This window comes from Sprattus sprattus, assembly GCF_963457725.1.
Source record: "Sprattus sprattus genome assembly, chromosome: 1".
NCBI lineage: Eukaryota > Metazoa > Chordata > Actinopteri > Clupeiformes > Clupeidae > Sprattus > Sprattus sprattus.
The window spans coordinates 67,388,986-67,407,029 of record NC_137920.1 but is presented as its reverse complement, the minus strand read 5'-3'; the positions used below and the strand labels follow the sequence as shown (position 1 = coordinate 67,407,029).

The 18,044-nt window shown below is 39.5% G+C and overlaps 1 protein-coding gene across 1 annotated transcript; it reads right to left on the bottom strand.

Moving 5' to 3' along the window:
- Window positions 1-210: 210 nt before the first annotated feature.
- On the bottom strand, window positions 211-18,044 carry gtf2ird1 (GTF2I repeat domain containing 1). The gene is made up of 27 exons (XM_080854181.1): window positions 17,928-18,044; window positions 13,398-13,550; window positions 13,008-13,149; window positions 12,727-12,903; window positions 12,275-12,458; window positions 11,276-11,571; window positions 11,046-11,141; window positions 10,684-10,767; window positions 10,155-10,338; window positions 9,495-9,520; window positions 9,055-9,181; window positions 8,903-8,946; window positions 8,520-8,600; window positions 5,438-5,524; window positions 4,081-4,134; window positions 3,923-3,988; window positions 3,570-3,753; window positions 3,384-3,445; window positions 3,049-3,114; window positions 2,656-2,923; window positions 2,483-2,511; window positions 2,255-2,302; window positions 1,956-2,033; window positions 1,668-1,860; window positions 1,501-1,535; window positions 1,295-1,410; window positions 211-1,193 (listed from the first exon to the last, which is right to left on the bottom strand). Exons 2-27 carry the CDS (start codon window positions 13,521-13,523, stop codon window positions 1,125-1,127), a joined length of 2,922 nt encoding a protein of 973 aa, XP_080710307.1. The 5' UTR covers window positions 13,524-13,550; window positions 17,928-18,044; the 3' UTR covers window positions 211-1,124.

The window sequence follows — 18,044 nt, the reverse complement described above, 5'->3', positions numbered from 1 at the left end:
CTGACAGTAGCATGATTAATGTTGAAAATGTCCCTTCCTTTACCATATATTGTACGTGTGATAAATAAAAAACATTATTTCTGTAAACAGTGTGGCTAATGTAAAAACAGTCAGGATCAAAATCGTGAATAAAATGCAAGGCAACACATTTTATTTCAAAGGCCTAAATGGCATTAAGGTACAGCATATAAATACTGGTGAGTCCAGAGAGACAGTTGTTAGGGGATTAACATATGCCACTCCTTCCTATACATTACATCACATTACATTCATATTTACTATTTTATATAATGAAACATTTTAATCGTATTTTTGCTCTGATGTTCTATGAACATTTAATTCAAAACCTCAAAGTCAAACTTTACTTTGAATAGTGTTATCTCCTTGGAATACTCCAAAGTGGGATATGCACACCTGAATTTAAAAAAATGACCTTGGTGAACACATACAGTATAATTTCAGTAGCTAATGTTGTAATATCTTCAGTCATTTCACCCGGTATGTACTGTTATACTTAATGTTGGTTTACATTCCCTGTATGTAAGCGTCATTTGCAAATAAATAAATAAATAATAAATCACCAATATCTGCCTGGTGTGAGATTGAACTAGTCAATAATGTGAAAATCTTTTAGCACCAATAAAGGTTTTGTCCACAATTACCTCTGACTTCGTGTGAGGGTAGAAAAACATCCCTACCATGTCAATATTAAACTATTAGTACTGCATGGGAACGTGATAGCTTAGTGATAACATTGCTGAATTTTTTTCAGAAAAACAGTTCCACGATTTGACAGAGACAACGTCTCTATCTTTTCTGGATTTATCTTTACATATCTGTTTAATAACAGCTGTATCAGTGACCTAAAAATAATCCCTTTGCAATTAGTGAAGCACACAGAAACCTTCTGACAGGTAAACACAAAAAAACAAGCATTTATCCAGCAAACCACTGTGCAACTTCATGTAATGTATTCCTTTCTGACATTATACAAATGCCATCAATGATTGCCAGCCTTAACACAGTCAATATGGGCTAAATGTACTTTTCATAAGCCACAGCACTCTAATAAAGCTGATATTGGGAGTTATGTTCGTTGTCATGATTATCAAAAATGTCCATTGTCAGTACTTCACTTTTCCTGGGACTTGTACATTCACACCACTGTAGTCCACCATGTACATAGGCCATTGCTAGAGTAGGGAAGGAAGATAAAATAATTTCAAATAATTTCAAAAATTAGGTTGCTCTAGTTTATTCTACAAAATGATACTGTTACTGTGAGGAACCTTACCATCACAGGTATCTGATTGGCTGATGCTGTAGATTCCCCCCCTGAAGGAACAGACACACGGCTGTTATCCAGGACTCTTTTGCGCTTCCGTCGATTGGTGGACACTTCTTTCCCTTCTGGACATGACAAGGAAACATGAGATTTAAAGATCTAACGGAAATTTGATGTGTTATGTTTCTCCAATTCTTAAATGGGAAGACGTTTACCTGAACAAGTTTGCGTACAAATTTCTGCAAAGGGCCTGAAAAATGAAATATCTACATGAGCAACAATACATATAACATGTAGCAGGAATGTGTATAACATGCAACCCCTCCACTTATCCCACACACAAATCCTGGCTCTTTGCCTTCAAGTTTATGGAGTGACTCACTGGAGCTGGCTTTTGATTGTTATGGCGATTTCTTCTCTCGCTTGTAGAATCTTCTCCAAGCGAACAATGTCATAGGTGTTGGGATTCCTGAAGGTGATGTCATCAGGGAGACCGGACACCTCCACTGAGTCTGGACTGGCTCTTATCAGTTTGTATGGTACTAGAACTGATCGGTCCAAACCCAAAGCCTCACCTTCAAATAAGAGGACATCACTCTTGAATAGGTATAGAGCACTAAGATGTGAAATAAGACAGATATTCGCTCAAAAACAGATGAATCGACTTTACCATATTTCTTGTTGAAGAGCTCTTTCACTTGCTCTCGTAGAATCACCTTCTCCCCCATGCGATTGACTTCCTCGTCATCTTATTCAGATGTGAATGAAAGAAAACATTTACTTCACTGTGGGAAATCAATTCAACTGAGTATGCTGACAGACCATCATAAGTGGTTTTAATATTTTGTGTTTAGAGGACACTAAACAGTTGCTCTGTGGTTTTAGTCAGTACGTACAATATCAATGTTCAAAACTAATTTCTCCCCATATTACTGTGCTTGCTGCATTATTGTGTTCCTGTTGGCTTACCACTTATTGAGGCATATGCTTTCTTTAACAGAGTTATCCTTCGTGGAGCTGAAAGAGCAGTTGTCAAAGAGTATGCATGAATTAAAGGAGGTATTCTAAAGCAGGCTTTTTTTATTACATGTGTACTACATGTGTAATATGCACAGAAGTGTACACACTACAGAATACATGCCAAAACAGATTCAAACAACTAAAAGAATTTACAATATTATTCGATCTACATTTTACCTGGTTTGGGGATTAGTCCCTGGAAAGGCCTGATATGAAGAAACCGAGATATTAGCATAGTGGTGAAAATCTTGGACCAGTTGAGCCATTTCAGGCTAGTGGCAGGTCTTTCATACTATTGTTACTAATTATATTTGAAGAAAAACTCTTGTGAATATGCAGAAGTTATTTACCTGGTGATTGTAAACCGAATCTTGTCAGCCACAGCCAGAATCCTCTCAAGATTCTGGGACCCAAAGGTGCAGGGTTTGCGGAAGGGAATGCCAGGTGGTAGGCCCTCAATGATGACAGACCCTGGGTTACTCTTGATCCTCTTATAAGGCACTTGGACCGGATACTTAATGCCCAGCGCCTCACCATACTTTCTGTTGAAGAGGTCCTGGACTTGTTCTCTTAAAGTGTTGGCCAAGTCAATTCGGGACAGCTTGGCCTCTAAGCTATCTGTCAGGAGAACAAGCACAAAATGGCAATTATAAAGGTATGATAACACCGAAATGGAATATCAATGTTTATTTAAGTGGTATCTTAATATACAGATTTAGGATACATATTTGTGGACATCTCACCAGTGAATGCTGGCCTTTTAGAAGCAGATCCAGGGTCCTCTGTCACAATGTCTTTGGAGTCAGGAACTATATATTGAAATTGAAAAGAAAATGTCATCACAGTCATTGAAAAGACTGTTTCTTTTTTCAGAGACTGAATTTCACGTTGAGAAAAAAATGCTGCCACCAGCTCTACTTAAGATTAACATGTGTTGAGAATTATCCATAAATGGATATGTTTGCGAGATTGTTGTTGCTGAAAAGATTACATAATAGCGATAATGTCATTTCTAATATGATTGTTACGAAGCTCTAGCTGACACACACAAAGCAAACATGGTGGTACAGACATTTACCTGCATCACATGGTAGTTGACTGGGGATCTCATGCTTAACTTGGTCAGTTAATAAATCTGGTCTGCAAAATCCAGAAAATGTAGGAGTTAACGTTAATTATCCTTGCAAATGTATTATCGCATTTATTATGTATTTTTCAATTTGTTATCAAAACACTCTCATATATCCTCATGTATGTACCTCACCTTTTGATGACAAATTGGATCTGGCTTCCAACTGCCAGTATCTTTTTCAGTTTAGCTGCTCCAAAACAATTTGGCCTTCGAAAAGCCATCCCCTCTGGCAGCCCTGTAACATACAAGTCCTCTGGATACATCTGAAACTTGGAGTAGGGCACTTTAGTGAGTTCAGGTAGGCCAAGAACCTCAGCTGCAAACGAGAAGAGAACAGAAAATAGGGAGACAGAAAATTACTCAAAAACTGATACGTTTTTGTAAAAGGACTAAGAGGAGATGAATGACCCATGGTGAGTCAGGTGGCAAACAAGTTGTCCCTGTAGATCCCCACTCTGACAAAAATATTCATATTCTGTACATACTATATTTGGAGCTGAAGAGGTTCTCCACTTGCTTTCGAAGTTGAAGGATCATTTCACCGAGGTCTTCTGAAGAAGAAAGACTCAACATGAAGTCTACAGTAGTGCAGTTATGATGCAGTAAAATAATACCAATCAAACCGTTAGAGAACGGGTTCTACCTTCAACTACCCTTTTAAGTGCCTCGCCTGGTGATTTCTGGGATAGTGCTTCGCCTGAAAGAACACGTTACAATCGTAATTGGGTTAAACATATCAGAACACACAACTGATAACTTATCCAAAGTAAAAAAAAAATCATTCTTCTCCAACACTAAACAATGCATTGTTTATTTGTGATTTTTGCATTTCAAATGACATTTCAGTCAGTGCAGATCTAGTTTGCTCTTACCTGCAGTTGTTTACTCCACTGATCATGAGACAGGCAAATGTCAACATAACACATTAATTCACGTTAATTGCAGTTTTCAAGAGACTCAAAGTTAACATGAACACTTTTCACAGCTGCACATCACAGCTGATCAGCTGCTTTGCACTTTTCAGTGCCCCAATTTTAATGTTAACATTCATATTTCAAAGCAATGACATTGTGTTTGTGACAAGCCAGAAATAGTTTATGCGTTCATGTTAAGTGTTCATGTTAACTTCATATTTGGGGCTTAAACTTAGGGGACTGGGCACTGGGTGTCTATGGTAGGGAAACTAGAGTGGGTTAGTTATAAAAAGGAGTCTACACACAAACACACTAGCTGGAACTGCATGAAAGCTCCACGGGTAGAGGTCAAGGCTACATCTATCAGGGTCTTCTACTGTGAAGAACTGGGAATGGGGCTGCAGTACGTGGGCTGGAATAAGGTGTGCATGGTGCAACAACACCAGTCGGACCTCTGTTACCGTGCTCTCCAGTATATACAAATCTCTGTGCAGATCTGACTCTGGTATCTGGAAATTGTGTATCACTCAGCAGTCCTTGGTGATCACATCAACATGTTCAGTGACCAGTGCTTAAAGATTTGGAAAAACTATGATTGACTGACTGAGTGGGAGGTTCTTTTATGTAGACTACACACATTCCCAAAGGAGTTTACAAACTAGATAGATTTCCAGAATAGGGAAGTCACAGTTCTAAGTCCTGGGAACACTTAGCATGCTCTCATCTGTTATGCATTTGCTTAGAAAGGTCATGCATCTATTGAGATAAAAAAGTTCTGACTGATATCCAATAAACACTGTCAAGTTAACATACTTGATCATGACACTGATTCAAACAAAATGAATGCACATACAACACAGAGATTCCAAGCCCTGGACTGGGGAGCTTGCTTTGGGGAATTAGGAGAAGAGCTCTGGGGCACTAGTGAGTGGCAGGGGCAGACGGGGAGAAGTGTCTGTAAAAAGAGTCCATACGTTTGGTTTGGGTTTTATATCTATCTCTCTAACGGGAGGAGAGAGACAGCTGGCAGATGCCCCATGGTGGTGCCGTCCTGGCGGTGGGGTGGGGAGAGGGGGCAGCAGTTACCTGCGTGGGGCTCCGGAGGAGTGTTCAGGTCATGGGTCGCCTGGTCAGCCAGAGGTTCACTCGGCTCCTCTGCAGTGACGGTGGTTTCTGAAAAATGAATCATGAGCCATGTTGGTCTAGAACAATTAAAGCGGCACTTCACGGTATTGCTTGACAATCATGCTGTTATGAAAACAGTTCAAGAGTCAGACAAATAACAATCGTTGGTAGACAAAACACTACTGTCTGGCTTGCGATGTGGACTAACTGAATTAAACAGAGAAGGAAACAATTGAGACTATGCTACTGATTGAAGGATGCAAACAGTACAGGCAGAGAAGAATGTGCATGTGAATGTGCTGCTGCCTTTTTCACACAGAGTTGCCATTTTTGCAGAAACAGACCGAGTACTTTTCTATTACAGATTACCATGAACTCAAAGGGGGAGCGACAGCACCTGCTCCAGAGCTCTTTCATGGTCTGCTTTTTGACTGCATGACAGGAAGCATGAATTGGCAATTTTTTTGCAAAAGGTACAAATGTTAAGCTGGTTCATCATGTGATGCGCAAACAGCATCAGAGGATGATGGAAAACTGCATTCAGGCTAGTTTTCCTTTTTTTGGAATTGTTCTGTTTTCAGTGGTGGAAGAAGTACTGACGTTTAGTACTTAAGTAAAAGTACAAGTACCCAGGAAAATGAAAGTAAAAGTAAAAGTACTACATCAACAATCCTACTTAAGTAAAAAGTAAAAAGTACTCACTTTTAAATTTACTTTAAAAGTAAAAGTACTCACGCAATGGGTTGTCTCTCAATGTCTAGGCTGTGCCATTTTGATAAAGAAATAGCGACTGGTAATAAATGCCTCTACATATGTCACTACTAGTAATAATTATAAGCAACAAAATGTGTTAGTTGGAAAGGTTGATGTACTTATTGGGCCTGTTGTCTGTAATACTGTTCACACTCCATCTTACAATTCTGCGGATGACAATTTGTCTCCCAGGGATTATTTTGAAAGTTAATACCATTACTGTAAGCCAAACCTAAACACAAATGTATATCTTTTAATCTTTTATTTAATTGTAAACGTGTAAAAAATGGAAACATGAAAAACAAATGGAGTTGTTAAACTGGTCAATGCAGAGTTTTATGCTCTATTGATTGCAGAAAATTAAAAAAAACATACTGAGTAACCCAAGACTAGGCATTAAGTTTGCATGCCAGGCAATAACCAGTCAATAAAAAAGGCATATCTTCACGTTAGCTTGACATTGCTAAACTACCAGCTTTATCTTACACCACTACGTTAAATAAATAATCAAGGTACAATCGTGTTATTTTGATGTTATTGCTGTATGTCAACATGTATTTTGCTAGATAACAGTCAGTCAGTAACCGCATACGATATGCAAAAGTCATAGACATTAACTTAGCATAGCAGGAAATCTGCATAACTCGACCTGTTTCTCCAAATTTGAAGGCGAATTTTGAAGTCTAGCAACTCCTTTTTTGAGGTAGACAGGAAACGCACTGAAACCTCCACGAGTTATTCTTGGGGCCTCTGAACTTGAACATGTCCTCAGATGAGGCTGACTCTGAATCCATGCTGAAAAGTTGTTTGTAGTCAGGCTGTTTGTCGAATGTTTAAGCACAACAGGCAAGGCTACCGTACTGCTGCTGCCAAATACCCACTCTGCTGTCATTGGACCTGATAGAGCCACCTGATTGGTTGAAACGTCCTAAAGCAACGCAATACATTTTTTTGTGTAGGCAACAGTTTGGCGAAACTTTGTTCATAAAATGTAACTAATAACGACACATATTGAAGAAATGTAGCGGAGTAAAAGTATAGATAATAGCTGCAAAATGTAACAAAGTACAAGTAAAAATGATGCACTATTATTTTTACTTAAGTAAAGTACAGATACGTAAAAATGTAACGAAGTATAGTAACGAAGTAAAAATACTTTGTTACATTCCACCACTGTCTGTTTTTGGCTTCCCCTCTCTCAGGTCTCACCTGGCCATTACATCTTACCCTTTCTAGCATTTTAGTTTGTTCGTAAAAATGACAGTTGCTGGTCTTTGTTGCTGATTGGCTAGATGGAAAGTGAGCAATCAAAGTGCAAGCTACAACTTATAGTTCCTTGCCATTTGAAAAGTACTTGCCCTGATGTTGAAACTAAAATGTGTCATAGAAACTACAGTTCAAGAACTAAAGGAGGTTGAAGGTCCAGTAATACAAACATAGACTCAAATTTGTGGTTCCAAAACAAATTCCTTGACAATGTTCGATCAGTGCAGATGAAAAAGGTCACAAACTACAGCTCTGAACAATATTCTAACCAAAATCACTCCATCCCGGCCAGGAGTTGTCTGAAACCATACATTTGACCAAAACCAAGGTAGAGTAGGTGCCTCAATGCCACAATGGGACCTAAAGATGTTTTTAGTTACATTGCTGGGATGTTCTTCTCAAATAAGCTTAACAATTGATGCAGCTTTCCCATATTTTAGGTTCTTTTGCTTTGTTCCACAATTTACAGTAATGCCCAAATAAACAGTTTAGCCAACCAAATAAAATAAGCTTCATTGAGATTACCACAGGTAGCTGTGAATCCCTGCTGAGACCTCAAGGGGCTTTAAAAGGCTTTGGAAAGAGCAATTTTTGGATCAACTCATCTGTTATCACTTCCACTCCGCTCACAAAGGGAGCAAACAGGAAATGACTGTGCTATGTGTTTCCTGTCTATGCATTTAGGTCTCTTTGGTTGAGAGGACAGACTGATTTAGGTCACATTGCAAAACATGACATTATTCTGAATTCACAATGACACCCCAAGCAGAAGATAAGGAATATATTAAAAGTGTTCAACTTATTGTAAGACGGAAATTAAGCTTTCAGATATGACTTTACACAGATCCAGAGACTCTGTTCGGTCCCTCTTATCTCTGCTTTCAAATTCTGCTTTAATATCCTTCAAAAAGCTGAATTCACATAATACAGCTAGTGAGAAATAACAAGATCTCTTCAAGATCTAAAATTTCATGGAACATCATCTCTTCATTCTAAGCTGCAAAGAAGGATTGAGATGTCTTGCCTGGTACTGTAACCTGAATGATATCCCCATCTGGTGGTTCAGTTTTGATCTTCTTCATGGGGACACAATCACCTGAAGGTCCTAAGAAAAAAAAGCATCTCATATTTTTTGGCAGAAAAACCAGAGCTGATATTTTTTTTTTGCTGATAACTAAAGAAATTTACTTAATTTTTTTCTAACGGTTTATTGCCGTTGTGTTTTAAGATAAAACATGCAAAACACCAGACCTAAAAGTAGACATCTATGGACAGCACAAAATACTGCAAATAGGTAAATCTTGCCGAAGAGAGCACTTTCCATGCTGATTAAAGCAAAGGCTGTGTGAGTATCAGCCAATAACGGTTACAAATATATACCCTATAATTAATATATTAAATACAAACCTGCTTCGCAGTCTGCCAAGGGACTCACACAAGAGCTTGAGGGTCTAAAAACAACAGAACACAAAGATCAGCTATTTTTTCATTGTGGATAATGAGCACAACTGTGCTGATGGCACTAAACATAATGGCATCCTGAATAAGCCTGGCATCACCTGCTGCTCTGGGCGTTGCCGGGCAGCTCTAAGGTAGCAGGGGGGACTCTCAGGTTGTCCGGGAAGCCATCCTCCGAAGCGGAACCCATGTCAGGCTTCCCTTCCTCCTTCGACACCTTACCAGCAGCTGAGGAAAGGAACCCAGATGCTCAGGACATAAAAGGACATTAACTCAGATTCCCTAACACATGCGGCTTGCTTCTGTTTGTGTGAGTGTCTGTTTGAATGCAATGAGACAGCATGTGGAATTATTTTGCAATGAGGAAAATAGCATAAGAACAGGAGGGTGAGCCAGTAGATCAGTTCTTAGGTTTTAATGACTAAACCGTTTAAGACTGATGGTTGAAGGATGAAGAACTTCCTTTGAAACATGCATGACAGAACCATGGGTAATGATGAGAAGACAGCCCAACTTGTATATTCTTAAAATATATCCTTACCGGTAAAAATCCTTTCATCAAACATTCTGCAAAGAAAAAAAGAGATGGACACACAATAACTCACCATACAAATTTGTTGAATTTCTATTTAATTGCGAAAACAAGATCTGATTATGATTACTGTGGTATTTATGGGTGGTCTATAAGGTCACCGGTCATCTATGTATTATGATAACAAAAGCTTGAACTTGTCTGAAAACTCCTAAACATGTGGTTTGCATTACAGCTGGAGACTTCCTAATTAGGGCAAATGAGTGGTATCATACTACATCTTGTATGGCAGTGATTACCAGAAGCAGCAACGCTTTTCACATTGGGTAGAGGGCGTAAGACTGCCAGATGGCTCGGCCTGCTGTGCGTTTTCCCTCTGAGAGTGGAGCATATTGCAAGTGCTGAGACGCCGCAGCCACAGTAATGGCCTTGGTCTCGCTCCTGCTACAGTTAAAAGCTGTTCTCAATAGTTCAAGTGTTTTCGAGTACAAATCAGTGCCAGTGAGTAAGCACGTGGTCGTGTTTAAATTTCAGAAATCAAAGGCAACATTCTTGACTGTCTCATGGTCAGGGACTGAACATGCCACAACGAACAATAATTACTGCCTTCCTGTCTGTGGGTCTCATGGAAGAGTTAAAGTCAAGAGTTTTATGTGGGGGTGTTGTTACCGTTTGACAACAAAGCGGACTCTGTGCCGCTCCTCCAGGATGCGCTTGAGTTTGGGCACCCCGTAGGTACAGGGTCTTTTGAAGGGAATCTTGTCCGGTATGCCAATTATCTCCACCGCCTCAGGATCACAGGCAATCTTCCGGTACGGCACAGGAACCATGTGATCCAAACCCAACGCCTCGGCTGAAGAGAACCACAAAAAAATGTATCATTCAGAGACACTGGGAAATTATTATAAAAATCATAATTATTATTCAAATTATGACAATTGACAAATTCAACATGTCTGCTAAGACTATAGCTTTGAAATACTTTCTACAACACACATATGAATGCAGTCTATTGACAAGTCTATCCCAAAACAAAATTAAAATCCAAATAAATCTACCTTTATTTCAATATCAACAGTGTTGTTTTACAGTGCTTCTGCTGTTTAATGTGTTGAGTGAGCTGTGTGAGCAACTCTTGGAATATATAGCCAGCTGGGATATGAAATATATTGTAGGCTTTAAATCTTGCCTGCCTTACCATAACGACTGTTAAAAAGAATTTGGACACATTCCCGTAGTGTGTTTATATCCTCTGTTTCTCTGATGAAGGAGTCCCATTTTTCTGTATTAAGACAAGATGATACATAAATATATATATACAAACATACATACATACACCTTTTATATGTATAGTACAGGGTAGAAGCTAAACCTGCTCCCAAACACTTATTTCTTTGCTTTCAAAATGAGGAGAAAAATTACTCAAATAACTGTGAACATAATAATGTTCTGAAATGACTTAATTGAAGAAAAACAACCTTCACATCTTGCACTGACAGACGAACACTGCTTCTTGGTACAGAATAGACCTGTATTTTCAGAGGAACCAATTGGACCCACCTGATTTTTCATGCACGATGGAGAAAAGAAGACGTTTGGAAATGTGGACGCTGGGAGGGCACTGACTAAGGTCTCCAGCAATACATATTTGATCACCTGAAAAAAAAAAAAAAACGGAATATTATAACTATCCCCACTTTACACATAATGGCAATGGAAAATTACAGCACACATATCTGACTGTTGTAAATTTTCTGTCTGTATCTCTAAAATTGACCGTTGAGCCCTACCATTGTCGGCACAGTCCTTCGCAGGCGTTGCTTTCTCGTGAGCAGACATCCACATGCCAAGGCAATCCTTTCCAAGGTTGTGAAGGGAGATGGGTTTGATTTCCTTGTTCTCAGGGTGAGGCTGAGAGGACACTGGCATTCCGTAAACAAAACTGGACAGCAAGGAGTTGTTGAGAGAGAGATCTTGCCCAGAGGGCTTGATGGCAGAATGGCTGCTGACATTCTTGGTGCCCGCATGATGGTTGATATCCACACTGGGCTTGGGATCTCGCGCCACTTCCTCTATCGTTCTGTGACTGAGAACATTTTTTTTTAAAATAAATGTTAGTTACCTCAATGAATCAGGCAAGAGACAAAGTGCTGTGTTTTCAACAAACTGGTTTTATCTTGCCACAGTGAGATTATCTCTTGACTATATATCTCCCATCTATGACATTCTTTCCAAGCAAGAGCATCCTTATCGCTTCATACCACTGAAATTCTTTTCCTGCAAGTTTGTATCTCACAACTGGAGCTATATATCTCCTCTGCGCCACTTTGCATCTCCTTACTATGACTTATGTTCATACCCACTATAACCTTATGACTGTGAGAAATGACGTGACCACAGTTAAAAGATAAGCAGCCTTTTCAAGATACTGATTTAAAGATATTAGACTTCATTATAAATTGTAGTCGTAGGAAATATCCCAGTTAAAAGTCAATGTGTCAGATGAAAAATCACGATCTGACTCAGTCAAAATTAAACGACTTAAGCCATAAAATGGTGGATCATAGAAGACTGTTTAGCAATAAACTGCACATCACAGATTCATCTGTCCCATGATATGTAGGTGTGGAAATCACCTGTAACTTCCCAATCACATCTCTTGAGATGAGAAATGATGATTCCTAAAGGTTTTGCTTTTCTAGAAAATATCCCCTTCACATTACTGTTGCTAACACACACATGGTAATATGGACCATAAGTTGTCCTGTAATCACAATCCCCCAACATACCTTTTGAGTGTAAAACGGATACGGTTGCTTTGCTCCAGTATTTTCATTAAGGTCTTGGTGTCATATTCAGCAGGTTTCCGTAGCGTGATTCCATCAGGCAAACCATGGACAACCACTGAGCTGGGATCCTTCAAGATCAACTCATAAGGCACAGGGACCAGGCTGCTCTTCCCCACAGCCTCACCTTTGGAGAAATAAGCATTTAGTGCTATTATTATTATTATTATTATTATTATTGAGTGGTTGCAACCACCAGTACAAATGCACTTTTTTTAAAACTCGTTCTTGCATTTCTTTACTCAATGAATAGAATAGCATGAAAAAAGCCTTAGCCAACTGCTTCATAGTGAAATGTATGCAGCTTATCAAAAAAGTATGTGAGTAATGTTGAATCACTGAATGGAATGCATTCACCCTGACTGCTTGAATGACTGAGATCAAGTGGCCCTTACTGTAAAGCACGCTGAACACCTCCTCCACCATTTTTCTTAAGACAAAGACGTTGGAGTGAGCATCTGTTAAGGCTCGCTGTTTCCCTTGCCCAGCATCTTTCACCGCACTGCTGGACTCTCCCTCCCGGGCTTTGCTGTGGGAGTTAACTGTGGCCAGAGCTTGCAGACAGGGCACTCCTGTGAAAGCAAGGCACATTTTAGCAACCAGCACTGAGGGCAAAATGCACCCAACCCCTCTCGATTTATCTAATGCTACCGAGAGAGAGAAGAGAGATACTCACGGCAGAATTTCTGAAAGTCAGTCTGAATTTCCTTCCTGGCGTTCAGGAAGACGCGCCCCTTATCTGTCCCCAGGGCAAACACACTGTCCTCATGGACTGTGACACAAGCCACCTCAGCATTCAGCTTGGACATGGCTGTGCACTGAAAAGAGAGTAGGGCACTTGTTCAAGCACAGGCCAGCAAATTTCCTCAAAAGCAGAGGGAAAACATTTTCAAGTGAAACTTTACGGTCCATAACCATTTTTCAAATTGAGCATACAATTTACTGAGGTTTGTTCCATAAGCCTGATACTATGTGGTAAGTTACTTTACTTATTTCCTGCCCTATTCAGAAACACACTTGTTTTTCTCAAACGCACAGTAGACCAGTGTATGGTCAATGATCTTACCACAGAGTCTAGTGCAGAGACCAAACTAGTCAGGATCTCTTGCCTCACGGACACCTGGGGCACCCGGATTTCCACCCGGGAATTTGTTCGCACCGCATCACATCCTGACTTCCCCATCTGTGCCATTCTTCTCTCCGCCTAAGAGGAACTCACCTGCCAAAAGTGACCAAGATCACAATAGTCAGTTCTGGTAGATAACACTTCCGTGACAAATTGTGGTACATTTTGTTCCTGGCCATATCAGTATCATGAACTATAAGCTGTGGTCAACATAAATAAGAGCATATGGTAAAAAATAGCAGACGAAAAAAAAAATCTTCACAAAGTTAGAGTTAAAACTATAAAAAAACGATCCCACTCCAACATTCATGGTAGTCTTGGGCCCCGTTCATCGTAAGTGCTGCAGTTAAGTCGATACATTGTCTCATAAGCCAGTTTAAATTAACACGATGATTGAGGACAGACTAACTTGGTTCGTCCAAGGCTGATCCGCCCTCAAACAATGTAGTTTATTACCTCCTTACTCACTAGTATAGTTTTACATTTCCTTATAAGTCGCTTTGAATAAAAGCATCTGCTAAATGACTAAATGTAAATGTATTAATAAGAAATTCAATAAATTGAAGCAGTGAAAAGAAATTGTGTGTATTTCTCTCTATTCTTATCATGAGTCCACCTTAATAATTTTCTACAATGTAGTGGAAGTAGCTATGGTGTACTTATAACACGGTCATATAATTATGAGATCTTTGTTCTCCGCATCGCCGACACAACAAAAATTTACCACTTGCAAAAAGCGCAAGACAGTCAATGCTCGGCTGTGGTGTTTGCAATAAATGGCTCGAGAAGGTCTTGTTAATACATTTTTCCTTGTTGGCTGAATCGGTAGCACTCATACAAGAACTCATCATGATGAAATAACGGACCTTGGCGATCACAAAGAACTCTCCCTCCACGAAACGCTAATCTAACTAATTGCCTATCGCTCCTTGGTCAATGGGATCTCTCCTTATTACGGGGGTGTGGCAAGCTTATCCAGCTTCACACAAATTAGCCTGCGCTGGATGTGCTGCTATGGTGATCTCTGTAACTCGCTAAACAAGGTATGATGAACAGGGCCCGGTTTTGTTGAGATAGATTCATAAACATAGTGTTTCTATAAGCTAAAACATTACATTTTAACATCCTCATCAGACAAGCATAACACCTTATGATGTTTAAAATTCTTATTAGCTAACCTTAAAGTCTAGCCTATACACATGACCACATTACAACTTTGAAAACAACAACAACAATAACAGCTTCAAAACATAATGAGAAAGGACTGAAAACAGAGTTCCAAAATAAGCATACAAATGACCTATCAATAAGCTACTTGGGCTAATTATTTGATTTGAAGTTGAATAAACAAGCCTCAGATGCTGCTGTATCGCACAAGGGGAAGGAAAGTTTGTAAGCCTTAAGGGGCTTTAAAATTGATGGTGATACCCTCCGTGCAATATGCTAAAACCGAAATCCGTCACACCCATGTGAAAGCAGTTAATTACGATAAACTTTTGTCAGCCAATTAAAGCTGACTCAGATTATTGCTTTAAAGCTCTTCATCCTTAATTGGTGTCCTCTGGAGCCGCATAATGGCCAGCAGCATCAGGTCTCCTCATCACTGAAATATAAGCACCTCCAATTCCAGTGTTAATGTCATCTGCTCTCTCCACTAGCCTACCTTCGGATGCTTCTTTAAATGGCATGCGATCACTTCATAGTTTCAGACATATTACAACGATCGGGGGGAGAAATACATGAAAATTAACGGAAAAACAAAAGGCAATATCATAAAAAGGCAATGAGAAGTAAAAAGGGTGCAAATACAAAAAAGAAAATCGCAATCCTAATTCCAGGCCCGGAGTTCTCATGGCAACCACAATCCGTCTCCTTGGAAACTAATCTCGAGGCATTTGAACAATGCAGCTCTGGCCTTTAATCTCTCCAGACACTGAGAGCCATTATCCTTGCCTCCAGGCAAGCCCAAACCACAGTCTCCACAGTGGGGGGAGCCAAACAGCCTAAACCAAACAATTACTTGTCTGAATCCGCCCCTCAAGAGCAGATAGCAAACAGAACCCCTCGCCCTGCTGGCAAATGGGCTACACAGCCTAATAGAACTAAAACAGCTCTGACAGTGGACGGCTACTTTTGATCACATCTTTAAGACACACTAAATAATGGGCCTTTGAGTAAAACAAAGCAGAGGCTGCTCTGATTTCTGTGCTGTGTAAACACTATAAACACTTTTCTGTCCTTCAAGGCTCAGGCAGGTCTAAGCTCGATAGCCGTCCCCATCAACACTGTAATCTCAAGTGCCTCTGAGAATTGCTGAACTAAAAGCAAAAACAGGCAGGAATTTATCAGGTCTTTCAGACAAGCGCTTCAGGCATAACACTGCCAAGGTTATCGAGATGGCAGTGATTTAATAGACCTGACATCCTTCATATCCAAATGACAGTGTGTATTACTGTGGGTATGCTTTACCCTCAAAGAGTAACTTGACTGTTTTAGGGCATTCTTCTTATACACTAAGGTTACTGCATCATTTCATAGGACATAGTTCTTTGACAACATGTAGTCTTTCTCTCAAGTGGTTGTACCATTCAAGATAAAACAAAGCTGATTGCTGTGACAAAATAAATCACCGCTTGCATGATCTGGTAATTTAGTTTTTTCTAACACACTATTCAGGATGATGCACTTAAATTGTGTCTTTAATGGCCTCCAATCATTTGGATTTCCCCTCAGGAGACAATGTTATGTTTTATGGTCTTTTCTTGAAACAATGGAAGCACAGACACTGTAACTGATCCTTCTCGATGGAATAATTGCCCATATGGTACTTAGACATATTACTATGATCTCAAAGAGGGTATCATACATTTCTGAGCGGGTTTTCTGTAGCTAAGAGGCTTGCAGCACTCACTGCCACTGATACACAACACTTGCTAATACCTTCAACAACAGATGCCGACCTAAAAGCCGTTGAACAACAAAACTGTATCTAAATCGGTTCCTGAAAAGCTGATCATTGACTTCTAATTGCTGGGTCGCAAGGCTTAAGTCATGGTTCATAGCCTACAATGCATCAAAACTGTATGTTGCCTAGACGGCCAAAAGGGTTTCATTCTTTATCCCCATTTCTGCACCATCTTATTGAATTAGAAAGATTTTGTTATTATCTTTACAGATGAGTTGATAGTATGAATCATTAAGGTTTATGCATGATAAATCATTATTTTATGTCTTTAGACTGATCCACTAAGGCCTACTGTGACTGTCATTTTCAATTGTCAGCCATTTACTCTACATTAAATAACCCTTAATCTGTCCTCGAGACAAGAGGACAAAGGGGCAATGAACTCAACGTTACGTTTCAGCATTAGTAGTTTACTTTTTTATTTGGTACTCTGGTAGAAAATGATGTTGGCTTAAAACCATATTCAACAAGTTGAGCACGACATTCACCAGTTCGGAGACACAATATTGTAAGGCAGCACAAAAGCACAACGGGGATATGTAGCGTACTTCACAGCTGGTCGGACAAAATGTCAAATTATTGAGCTGTTCCTGATACCTGAATATAGTTTAGAGCATTTGTCTAGTATGTATGCAGATTCTACTTGCTTTTTCAGCCAAACAACGTTAACATATTGCATTGGTTACAGCTGCAATCAAGCAAATGATCAGGGCTTGCTTTGTCCAGAAAAAAATTGAGAGTAGTCAAGACTTCAGAAGACTTCTCTCCGATTTAAAACTATCTAATTAGCTAGTTTTCTATTTTTACAGCATGTCTGCTATTCAGCCACATGTTCGTTCTGTTCTGGCTACAAAATAGCTAGCCAAGGTTTGCAATGTTTATGTGTTTGCTGTAATTTGTTGGTGGGTAGCAGCCAAATGATAGCTAACCTAGCAATCAGCTAGCTTCGTTTGACATTGTAAACATGACCTTCTAAGGTTGACCAAAAGTCTCATAAACTACTAGTACTGTACACTGTTTCTTATGTATTACCTATGGTGCCCGAATCTCGAGTTATAAATTGTAGTAGGCCACTAGCTACTGGTACAGTTAAACGTTACTGGCTAACTGCAAATTATATTGCGTTGTATCCTACATTACGAAAAGATAAGCATTGGTCAAGCGTTGGAGTGTAGAAAACTCTTGACAGCGATACAATGCTAAATAATTAATACATTTTCAGTTTGACCTACTCTGCAACATACTTAACTAACTGAATGGACTCTACAAGAGGCGTTTTGACAGATGTAGCCTGTGAAGTTAATGCTTAAATTAGCAGGCTCGGTTACAAGCTATGCCACAAATATTAGCTGGCTAGCTACTTAGCAACTAGCAACACGCCTCCCCCTAGAATTATAATCTGTAATTTCAAAATTCGACAATCCATAAAAAGTCACGTGTCAAGAGATATACATTTCCATAATAGATTAAACAAGTACAAAATGAAATCGTAACTCATTTCTTACCTTCAGTTATTGTTATAATTTCCTTATGCCGTCAATCCCGGAATAGGTTTATTCTCCGTTTAATCCAATGGTAACTGCTGGGTGAAACTCCCATCTATAAAATAACGTTGACGAGTT

What these genes read in the sequence shown, in the direction of transcription:
- gtf2ird1 (XM_080854181.1), bottom strand. Translation starts at nt 13,523, where the DNA reads ATGGCACAGATGGGGAAGTCAGGATGTGATGCGGTGCGAACAAATTCC. An exon ending in GTCCGCTTTGTTGTCAAACG is followed by an intron (nt 9,521 to 10,154) that starts GTAACAACACCC and finishes TTTTCTTTGCAG; the next exon opens with AATGTTTGATGAAAGGATTT. An exon ending in ATTCGGTTTACAATCACCAG is followed by an intron (nt 2,512 to 2,655) that starts GTAAATAACTTC and finishes TCTTCATATCAG; the next exon opens with GCCTTTCCAGGGACTAATCC.